The following is an 11,529-nucleotide window of genomic DNA, read 5'->3' as shown; positions in this document are numbered from 1 at the left end:
TAGATATCTTTTGATATAATTATTTAAATATATATAAAATTATTTATTTTTCAAAATAAAAATTTAAAAACTTACCATTTATATTATTTCAGGGCATGTATTCATTTTTGGGGTGATTCCTGCTACTCACAAGAACCCGAACTTGAACATGTTTAACTGATCTCAATTTGATTTGAGGTCGTCAGTCAAACTCGGCTCAACTTGATATCCTTTAATTAAATGAATCTAGTCGAGTATGTAGCTAGATGAACACTGGAGTTTGGTTTCAAGGTTAAATCTCGATTCAGCTCCAACTCAAATACAAAATTATTACAAACTATTTGGAAATTGTCCTTAAAATTTTATTTTCGTTGGCAAAAAATTTAATAATATTAAAATTTTATTCTTTTCAATTATCAGTTAGAGTCATTTATTAATTGAGGCTTGAATTACACCGGTACTCATGTGGTTCGACTACAGTGCTGCTACTCTCGCTCTATGCAAAAATGCTGAATACGAAAGAATAAAAATATAGACCACAAAGTCGCTTTCTATATAATTCTTCTCCTCTTGAAAATCATAAAAGTAAAAGAGAAATCATTCATACACACACCCTCTAGCTCCAGCCAGCCTAGCCCATTTTCAAATTCATCCCACTAAAGTAAGAAACCTCACCAACAATACAAAACATTCCACTTTTCCTGCACAAAACACACACACACACTTTGTTCATCAGTTGTTACACGCTTAGTAAAGCTGCTGCAGCCTTAGAGATTTACTAGTCTGAACTAGCTATATAAGGAGGATGGGTGGAATGACATCATCAATGGCAGCCAAGTTTGCATTCTTTCCACCAAGCCCACCTTCATACAAGCTTATCACAGATAATCTAACTCAACTTTTACTTATAAGTCCTTTTCCTCACCGTGAAAACGTGGAAATACTTAAGTTGCCCACACGTAGAGGCACCCAGATTGTTGGAATGTATGTCAGACATCCAATGGCTACTTCTACTCTACTTTACTCACATGGTAACGCTGCTGATCTTGGTCAAATGTACGAGCTCTTCATCCAGTTGAGTATTCATCTGCGCCTCAATCTCTTCGGGTAACTACTCTTGTATATTCATGTTAAGTGATTGGCTTTTATCAGGATCTTATATTAATATTTCGAACAATATATTATCTACCAGTGTTGGTTTAGATACAAAGTATTTTTGCCTACTATCTTTTTCGGATTATTAGGATAAGTCTTTTGTGCTGATGTGAACCGTAATTCATAGCTAGTTCGTGGTCTACAATATTTGTGTGTGTAAAGTACTTTTTTCTAGCTATTTTGCATCTGGCTTCTTGATAGTTAGATACATGGTGCTTAATCTTGGAGGATATGATTGATATTCGGCGAGTAGTTTATGAAGATCTCAAGTATTTTAGCTTTGCTTTTCCGGGATTTAGATTTACTTACAAAATTTGAGCTTTTTTCCTTGGGGGACAGATTTAGTATTAACAAATGGAAATATAAGATGTGGAATTAATTAATTTTGTTATGAATATTGTAATTCATTTAACAACCATTGAGGTAGAGGTGGAAACAGGATTCAGATATACCTGGGAATGAATATCTTATATAATTTACCAATTTTTCAAGATTGATCTCGGGTCAAAATAAATTTTCTACTAATTGTTACCTCAAACCTTGTTGTATGTCTCTGCTGCTAGTTTTGGATTGTCCATACACATTTTTAGATATCCTCTTACATGTATGATGTAACTATGAAGTGGATGTTGTTGATTTGTGCCAATGGTTCATTGAATTCCAAAAATCTGGCTGTTGTTGCGAGTTTCTAGCATAATTATTTGTACCAGAGGCTCAGACTGAAGTGTATATCAGAACAGACTGCAAGTTTGACCTTCACCCCAAGTCCCAATTAGTGGTAAAGTAATAAGACTGCAAGTTTGACCTTCACCCCAAGTCCCAATTAGTGGTAAAGTAATAAGTTACGAGGAATTAAATTTTAATCTGATTTGGCCCCGGTTTAATGTAATATATAAGTCTGCTATAGGATGTGACTGAAAAGTTTATCAGAAATCAGTGTAATATATATCTGCATTACATTTTGTGGAAATAGCAATTCTCTTTGAGTTTTAAAAGAGTTCTGATAGAGACTCATGTTGGCATGAATTTGAGAAAAGGAAGATATTCGTCTTTGTTATGCTCCAGTCTTTCTTTGTAAGCATATATTGCATTTTACTCAAATCACAGCGATGAACTGAAGCATTTTTCTAGCTACTTTCAAACAAAATAAATGGTGAAAAAGAATTTAAGAAAAATCACTTGGTCAATATATTTCCATTATGCTGAATAGCTGATGCAGAAGTAGATGCATAGAATATATCTCGTCATAGACCCAAATTTGTATCTTTCTGATATTAAACAGTAATTTCCTATAACTGTCATGAGACAAATACTTATTACATAAGTTTATCAGCATGCTTTACTTCCTCTGGTGGTCCTTATCAGTTATCAATTTATTAAGGTCATGAAATTGAAGTAAATGTTTTCTTTCAAGTGTGTAATTGTACTATTCTTATATCATACAAGTGCAAAACATGTGGAAAATTGAGTACCAACATGTGTTCTGGCAAGGTGATAACCAGAAAGCTGAGTTGGACCGCTGGGGATCAATGAGGCTATTAGTTCCAATTTTCTTCTATGCCTCCTCTTTTTCCTGAACAGATTAATGTAAGATGTTTAGCATGATGGAAATTAGCTCAAAGAAGCATCTTATAAGTTTAATACTAACATTCTGCCATAGATGATAGTTAAGTAATTTAATAATACTTGGCTTTGTATAATTAGAAGTCAATATATTGTTAAAAGTGTCTAATTCTATGGTTACCACTAACATATAATTAAAATTCGAAAGTCTTGACGGCTAATACCTAACTGTACTTAGTACATTGCCTAAGTGATAGATTGCACATTCAGAAAATACTTAATTCTTTTGGTGGTAGACACATTTTATAACTTTTCCGGGATATAAAAGGGTGCCCTATTAGTTAAATTTTATAATGTTTGACTTACCTGATAGGCAAGTTACTTCTATGCAGGTATGACTACTCTGGATATGGGCAGTCCTCCGGGAAGGTGCGGCCATTAGAATTTATAGATACATTACAACAAATATTGTATGGAAACTTGTGTTCATAAAATTCCTGTGGTGCAGCCAAGCGAGCAGAATACATATGCAGATATTGAAGCTGCATATAAGTGTCTTGAGGAGAGCTACGGTACCAAGCAGGAAGATGTCATCCTGTATGGACAATCAGTTGGTAGCGGACCAACTTTAGATCTTGCAACTCGTCTACCTAACTTAAGAGCTGTCATTTTGCACAGTCCTATACTGTCCGGCTTAAGAGTTATGTATCCTGTGAAGCGCACATACTGGTTCGACATTTACAAGGTAACATACATCTTCTTTACCGGTCCATCTCGTAAGTTCTCTTTAATTGCTTTTCTTTGTAGGGAAAATGTAATTTTTTTCTAATTTCATTGCAGAACATTGACAAGATCCCTCTGGTTCACTGTCCAATACTTATCATTCATGTAAGGCATTAAACATTTTTTTTGTACACTTTTGAGCTTGAATGATATTTGTATTGTGTTAAAGTCAATTAGTCTTTCTGCAACTAATAGTTATCTATCTTTTAAATGAAATCAAATTATTCAGTGAATGTAGGGTTTAGGTGGCTGTCTTGTCTGGTTGCAGATACCAACCAGGTGTCATATCTGTTCTTGCCTAATGAATCAAGATAGGTCAAGGGCTACCAGCTGTTGAGTTTATGGAAAATGATCTTATTATAGACCACTTATTAGGATGTGGCCATGTGGGTCACTGGAATGGGAGCTGTTAATGTTTTTATTAAAAACATATGTTTTTACATAATTGTAGTCACTAGCCACACTGCTCTGTGGCCCCTTTGCAATGTCAGGTTCATGATTAGATTAGGATAGAAAGGTTTGCAGCCAAGGATTTCTAACTTCTAACAAGACCGGTACTTTTGATCTTTTATATTGCTACTGTAAATCGATCGGCAAACTTCTTATGATCATCCTGTTTCTCTTAATTGTTTGTGCAGGGAACTGCAGATGATGTTGTTGATTTCTCTCATGGGAAGCAACTATGGGAAATGTGTAAAGAAAAGTATGAACCGCTATGGCTTAAAGGAGGAAAACATTGTGATTTAGAGCTGTTTCCAGAGTATACTAGGCATTTAAAGAAATTTGTATCAGTTGTAGAGAAATCACCATCACAGGGGCACAGTTCTAGGAGAAGCACAGACCATTTTGAACAATCTAGGAAAAGTACCGATGTTTATGAGGCTTCTAGGAAGAGCTCCGACAGGAGGGAGAAACCAAGACACAGCACAGACAGGCATGAAAAACTTAAAATTCCTTCTGGTAATAATGTTGATAAGCTGGAAAAAATAAGGATGTCTTTCGATCAAATGGAGAGGTCTCGAAGAAGTGTCGATTGCTTTGATAAATCTCGTAAAAACATGGACCATCAACTAGAGAGAGGTCGAAAAAGTGTTGATCAATTGGAGAGAGTACGTACAGGATAATTTCTTTTGTATACAGAAAATGTAGCATTCATGCTTTGGCCTGGTATTATTGGTATAAATTTTCATATTTATTGGTTTGTGTATTTGTACTTGGCTTGCCTGTGTTCATCAATGACTACTGCATGAGAAAGTTGTAGCTGTAAATTGGGATTCTTATAAATGTAACTTCTTTCTTCTTTTCTTTGCTTTTTTTTTCTCGCTTAAGTTTTGATCACTCATGGTAAGTAGAAATTCTGTGTGCTACAAAAAAAGTGCGAAAAATTAAAATGTCAGTTTACAGGTGATCAACTTGGTGTTTTGCCAAAAAAAAAGAAGAAATTACAATATCACATAAGACATAACCAAATAATTGCAACTAATAGATTATCACTATGATCTTTTTGTTCAAGGACATCCTGTGTGGTATATATCCAGATGCTAATAAAATATGGATAGTATACATGAGGCAGTATCCTAGGTTCCTAGCTACTGCCAAGATACACATTTAGCCGCACCTCTGGGCTATCTAGCCTCTCTAAACATCCAACTTTTTACTGATGTGAAAATAAGACAACAAAAATAGTAGACACTTGTAAGAAATCTGCAAACAGATAATATAATTGTGCATCATATATGAGGAGCTGTGATTCTGTGAAGCTGCTTTCAGTATTTGCAAACTGTTTTGATCTATTTCAAAACTCTCTTTTTTGAAATTTGCTATTTGTTTCACTTCTTTTAGTAACAAAGTCTGAAAAGGAATGCAGATGTAAGAAAGCCACTTAAATTATCTAAAAAACAAATATCTATTATAGCAGTTACTTCAATATATTCGGGGAAATCAGTATATCTGAGCCGAGCCTCCCAATAGTGATAACTTCGGTGCATGCTCACTGTATTCAACAATTGCTGATGGTGGAAGACGTCCACTGCAGATTTCATGGACCGTCGTAAAAAGGGGAAACAACTCTAACCATCCTCTGTGGTTTAAAACCTCATAAACCTCTTTCGCTGTCGAAACACCCTTCACAAGTTAAAAGAAACAATTATTAGCAACATCAAGCATCCAAAATAACTTGCTTGTGCATGGTTAGATATAATACAGCAAATAAATTTTGGTATCTACCTGCAACTTCTGGCCTTGCAGCATCTCAGCTTCAAGCTCATCAAAAGACCTGTAAATAAAATTTAGAGGCAAACTTGATCAAAGATTGTTACTGCTTTTATATTTCCAGATAGGTTTCTAACCAACGTAAATTTGAGAAACCTTTTGCCGCCGTTCCTAGCAAAAGCATCGGCACATTTCCTGTTTCTGCCCCCCACTGTAACATTCAAACAATTTCATTATTCTGTTAGCAGTATTGCTGAATTTGAATGAACTTAAAACATGCATGCAGAACAACACATATATCAGCCTCCTTACGGCAAGTTGTTATAAGATCCGCTACACCGCAACTCTCAAAGAAGGTGCTATCTTTAACTGAGGAGAAGAGTAGCTTAGAAAAGGCTTTCATCTCTCTTAATCCGATTCTCATTATTGCAGCCTAAACATAAAATGCATAAAATTAAAACAATGATGTTTAAGAGGTGACTTGAAAGATCGGTAATTACTAAGTTAGGACAGATATTAATTTTAAACCTTTGTATTATTTCCCATCTCCAGGCCATCCACGAAACCTGTCATCAGATATTAAATAATTTTTCTAACTATTGCTGAAGATAATTACATGGAGAAGGTACAAAAAAATGACAATAAACCAAGAACCTGCTGCAATGGCCACAACATTTTTCAGTGTCCCGCATAGTTCAACCCCTTCAACATCTTGAACCTGTTATTCAGCATTTGCTCGTTAGAATCATATTGTAGCCATTATTTATCTGCATACTGTGTCAGAATCAAAACCAGGCTGTGTATGATCCCCCGTCCGTCCCGGGCTGGGTCCCGAAGATCAGATATTTATTTTATTTATATATTTGTTTACTTTTTAGCCATGGCAGAATTTTAAACACTGATTGAAAGTTAAATTATTGGCCCCGGGTAGAGTTTTAGTACTAGTTCATCTCATGATCATTGGAAATCTTGGTTCCGCCACTATCTGTATATTGTGTAACTGTGTTATATTGCCTCAGTATGCTAGTATTGTCCATGTTCTATGAGTCAACTCCATAGATCGCATTAACTTATTCTATAGTCGAGATTGTATAAATTTCCGAACACTTACCTGCTTTACTTTATATTAAATGGTTTGACAGATATTCAACCCAAAAAATAATATGTTTGACAGACAAAAGCATGTTTTTTGTACTCACAGCTGAGACCATGAAGTAATTAGTGTTAAAAAGCTGAACCCATTTCTCCGCCATCTCTTTATTGTCTCTGTACCCAACTGTTGCTTCACTAAACTTCTCAACAGCAATCTGCATAGCCAGCATTCAATAGTTGATTAATAGTTAATACCCATATTCATCGGCTTCATCTAAATAATCAAAAAGTACATCTGCAATAAAAAAATACTGTTCAAATTACTTCATTAGCAATGTTGGCCCCCATCAATACACAACAGTTAATCCCGAGCTGTTCCTGGATAAGAGTCGAGATCATACATGGACCTTCCTTCTTGACCTCCATCCCTTTGATAAGGGAAATTGCTTGGGCATTTTGACTTATCTTTCCGACAAGCCTTCTGCATATACCCTCCATAAACTGATGCGGGGTCACAAACACTAACATGTTTGCATCTCTCACTGCAGAATTACTCCAAAATAGTTTACCAAAAGTCATGGTATCTACTTAAACATATACGGTCACTAATTATCAAAGATATGCTTCGATCATATTACTAAATCAGTACCTGCATTTTCAAGGTCTGGAACTGCAAGAACATTTTGGCCAAGCTTAACTCCAGGAAGATACTTAACATTTTCCTATTAAACAAAATATTCGATATTTTTCATTAGGCGGAAACATCAATCATCATAAATGTAGCAGTAAGAGTATTAAGAAATTAAAGTAGGGAACTTGGATTACATTGGTTTGATTGATCACTTGAGAGAGTTTCTGTCCACAAGGCAAAACCTCCTCAAAAACCCACATTCTCACTTCATCTACAAATCAACATAAGATTTCAAAAGGGTATTCTTATAAACATATAATCAAACAACAACATCACAAGAATCATGCATCAAACACAATAACAGATATAAAATCAAACAATTACAGCATAAAAATGCGAACTTTAAAGAGTGGAAAAAAATCAAGAAAACAACAAACCATGAAAAGACTCAAGTTTTAAAGTGTTGGAAGCAATAAGCTTAGCAGCTACACTCCCCCAATTGCCACTCCCAACAACAGTAACTCTTGATTTTGTGGGCATTTCAATTTGGGCAGCGACAGCTTCAGTAGGAGCCATGGAGAGAGAGAGAGAGAGAGAGAGAGAGAAGTAATGAAAAATTAATGGGGGGAGAGATAGAAGTAGAAGGAGAATAAATAGGAAGGAGGGGTGTGATTAATTTGGGGCGGAGGAAGACAGGAAGAGTGTCGTGAATAACAATGTGGTGTCATGTTAAATTTGGCGATCTACTCTATAAATGCCTATGCTACTTCCACCACCCTCCTCTCCCCCCGTTGCCTTGTGAAATTGACGGCTCTATATATATAAATTTAATATGTTTTTAAATATTATTTGAAATAGTATGTGAATCGAAATGGATATGGCATCAATTTTTTAATATTTATAGACATAGAAATTAATTAAAAAATTAATTAAAAAATTAATTGAAATTATTGTACAATTATAATCCTCCCCGTCATCCCTTTACATTCTTTTTCCATGTTTCGCACACAATTCAAATGTATATAAAATGAAAAATACTAAATGCCCCAAAAAATTTCTCAAATATGGGTAGTTATTAAACTTCCTAATAATCAAATGATATATATATATATATACGTACAAAAATTAAAATATTTATGTAAATAACAAAATAGTTACGTAAAAAGATTAAAATCAGAGAAATTTGTTTGGGTACCTGACGGCATGCAATATTGATATAAAATATAGTTTAAAAGTGGGGCATTAATTAAATTTATCATCTAAAAGTTATCAAATTTAATGTGAATGGTTAACATATTGGGCAAAACTTAACATATTTAACATTTAATTTACTTTAATAATTAAGGAAATGTGCGCAATTCTTTTCAGACAAGCGAAATAAAAAATATAAACAATATAAATGAGACGGATGGAGTAAGATAACTCCAAGAATGATTATTAGGGGTGATTGTGGGCCGAGTTAGTTAGATTAAATGCAAAATCCTAATTCAACCCATTTAATTCAGTTATATTAATTTTTAACTCAATTAAAGTTGGAGTTAAATTTCACCGAGTTTGGTTGGTTATAATTTAAGCCGGGTTAGTTCGATTTGGATCGGTTAAAATATGAAAAATTATTACGTCCGCCTACAAGAATGTTAAGATAAAAAAACACGATCCGTAGAATTTCTTTGATGCTAAGTTTTTACTATGATATATATATCGCGAGTCCTTTTGGTCTCTATATATTAAATGGAAACCATGGGCAAAAGAAGCATTTTTAATGGTTGTAAAATCACGATTTTGCCATTTTATATTAAAAAATTATTAAAATTTCATTGTTACATTATTTTTGTTAAAAAATAGATAAAATTGGTATTTCCACTGCAAATCACCCTTACCTATTACTTATAAATTTCCTGAAAGTTTCATATATACTATACATTTTTAGAGTTCACTTTCAAATTCTTATTAGGTAAGTCACATTTTTTTTTTATCAAATTTTTATTACAACTTTAATTTTTGAATATATAAAATACTACTCCCTTCGTCCCTTTGAATTGTTAACATTTAAAATGAAATTTTCAACACGCATTTTAAGACTCTTCTCTAGTATAGTTTTATAACTTATTTTGAAAATTTTCTTTTTCTGAATAATAGTTTAAATATTTAATATTTATTCAGAAAAAAAAATTTGAAAAATAATTTATATAACTATACTAGATAAGAGCCTTAAAATGCGTGTCGAACACTTCATTTGAAATGTTAACAATTCAAAGGGATGGAGGGATGGAGGGAGTAGTTTATAATATTCATGTGACTAGATTTTTTGAGTTTAGTTTTTGTAGTTAATTATTAGGTTGAGATTTTGAAACTTAAGACATCGCAAATATAAAAGATATTTTTATCAATTAAACATTAAATACTCTTTTTGTAAATTTATATATGTAAAATATTATTGAACTAGAAGGAAAGAAAATGTGTAATATGTGTTTATAAGATATATTAAACTGTAGCATAAAATTATAGCCACCAATTTGCTAAATGAAATACTAAATATGTGGACAATCGATGAATATTTTTGAAAGATTATTACTTTCTTTTATAAATTTAATAATTACATAATTAAATAAAATATATAATAATTCAAAAAAATATAGAATGTGGAAAATTTGAGTTTTAATGAGTTAAAAAATTAGATATTCAACAATATATATTACTTCGCTTAGACTAATGTACGATGAATCCAATATATATAACCTTGTACTTGTTTTCATCGTGGACTGATTTTATGACAAATGAATAATTTTAGAGGTTCCAAATTGGTAATCAAAATGGATCCCAAGTGACACGTGTTGTGGTTTGATCAACTACAAGTCAATTAATAATAGTGCACCCCTACATTCACATAAATTTCAAGTTGTTAAGTCACCAAAGCCACATCATTTGTGATCAAATTTTTGTACCTAATTTAGTATCTTCAACACTACTCATGACAGAAAAACGAGCATCAAGTCATAAATTTAGAAATGAATGTTAGTACATATCAAACAGTTGTTAAAAATATATAGAGATGTTTTATAACTTCAGGGCAACTAACCAAGGTTTTATAATATTGACCATCAGTTAAAAACACACATTTAGCAATCATTTAAAAGTTATCAAGTTTAACCTTAATTGTTAACATATTCAACAAAACTTAACATATTTAGTACTTAATTCACTTTATTAAGAAAATGTGGTCCATACTTTTGAGGCCGGCAAAATAGGAAATATGACCAATATTTATGGAGCGGAGGGAGTATATATTTGATCAAATGAGGCAACTCCAACAATGATTATTAGGGGTGCCTGTGGGTCGAGTTTAGCGGATTAAATACAAAATTATTACTCAACCCATTTAATTCGGTTTTATTAATTTTAAACCCATTTAAAGTCGGGGTTAACTTTCATTGGGTTTGGTTGGTTAGAATTTGAGTCGGGTTAGGCCGGTTCGAGTCGGTTAAAATATGAAAACTTATTACAATTGCGTACAAAATTATTAAGATAAAAGAAAATAGGCTCTATAGAATTTCTTTTATGCAAGTTTTTATTGTGATACCTATTATGCTTACCGCGAGTCCTTTTGATCTCTATATATTTAATAACAATCAAGCGCAAAAAGATTCATTTTAATTGTTATGGATCACAATTTTGCCCTTTTATGTTGGAAATTATAAAAATGTCATACTTATATATTTTTTGTTAAAAAATGGTAAAATTGGTGTTTTCACTACGAGTCGAACGCCTTACATGTTACTTATAAATTTCATGAAAGTACCCCATATACTATACAACTTTTTAAGTTCACTTTCAAATTCTTATTTGGTAAGTCACATCCTTTTTTTTATCAAATTCTTTTTTCATAACTTTAACTTTTGAGTAAATAAAATATTGATTTATATTATTTACGCGACTCCATTTTTTTAGTTTAGTTTTTATCGTTAATAACTAGGTTGATATTTTGAAAATTAAGACATCATAAATACAAAATATATTTTCATCGGTTAAACATTTTATACTCTTTCTGTAAATTTAAAAATGTAAAAAATTATTGAATTAGAAGGAAAGAAAATGTGTAATATGTGTTTATAATA

The 11,529-nt window shown here is 32.6% G+C and overlaps 2 protein-coding genes across 4 annotated transcripts; one reads left to right on the top strand and one right to left on the bottom strand.

The window, feature by feature from the left end:
- The first annotated feature begins 523 nt into the window (after window positions 1–523).
- LOC141718034 (uncharacterized) lies at window positions 524–4,785 on the top strand. 3 transcript variants are annotated; one of them, XM_074520370.1, is made up of 5 exons: window positions 524–1,086; window positions 3,090–3,126; window positions 3,206–3,442; window positions 3,538–3,585; window positions 4,129–4,268. In XM_074520370.1, exons 1-5 carry the CDS (start codon window positions 785–787, stop codon window positions 4,225–4,227), a joined length of 723 nt encoding a protein of 240 aa, XP_074376471.1. In that variant the 5' UTR covers window positions 524–784; the 3' UTR covers window positions 4,228–4,268. The 3 variants fall into 3 exon arrangements, with proteins under 3 accessions (XP_074376471.1, XP_074376470.1, XP_074376469.1); XM_074520369.1 differs by having other exon boundaries at window positions 538–1,053; window positions 4,119–4,785; XM_074520368.1 differs by having other exon boundaries at window positions 540–1,086; window positions 4,119–4,785.
- Window positions 4,786–5,348: 563 nt separating this feature from the next.
- LOC141718033 (glycerol-3-phosphate dehydrogenase [NAD(+)]) lies at window positions 5,349–8,205 on the bottom strand. The gene is made up of 11 exons (XM_074520367.1): window positions 7,852–8,205; window positions 7,609–7,685; window positions 7,433–7,505; window positions 7,108–7,325; window positions 6,891–6,998; window positions 6,346–6,409; window positions 6,220–6,257; window positions 6,004–6,124; window positions 5,848–5,902; window positions 5,707–5,755; window positions 5,349–5,604 (listed from the first exon to the last, which is right to left on the bottom strand). Exons 1-11 carry the CDS (start codon window positions 7,988–7,990, stop codon window positions 5,422–5,424), a joined length of 1,125 nt encoding a protein of 374 aa, XP_074376468.1. The 5' UTR covers window positions 7,991–8,205; the 3' UTR covers window positions 5,349–5,421.
- Between the last annotated feature and the right edge of the window lie 3,324 nt (window positions 8,206–11,529).

This window comes from Apium graveolens, chromosome 4, assembly GCF_009905375.1.
Source record: "Apium graveolens cultivar Ventura chromosome 4, ASM990537v1, whole genome shotgun sequence".
Classification (NCBI taxonomy): Eukaryota; Viridiplantae; Streptophyta; class Magnoliopsida; order Apiales; family Apiaceae; genus Apium; species Apium graveolens.
Note: the sequence above shows the minus strand (reverse complement) of the source record. Positions and strands in the feature narration are given on the sequence as shown.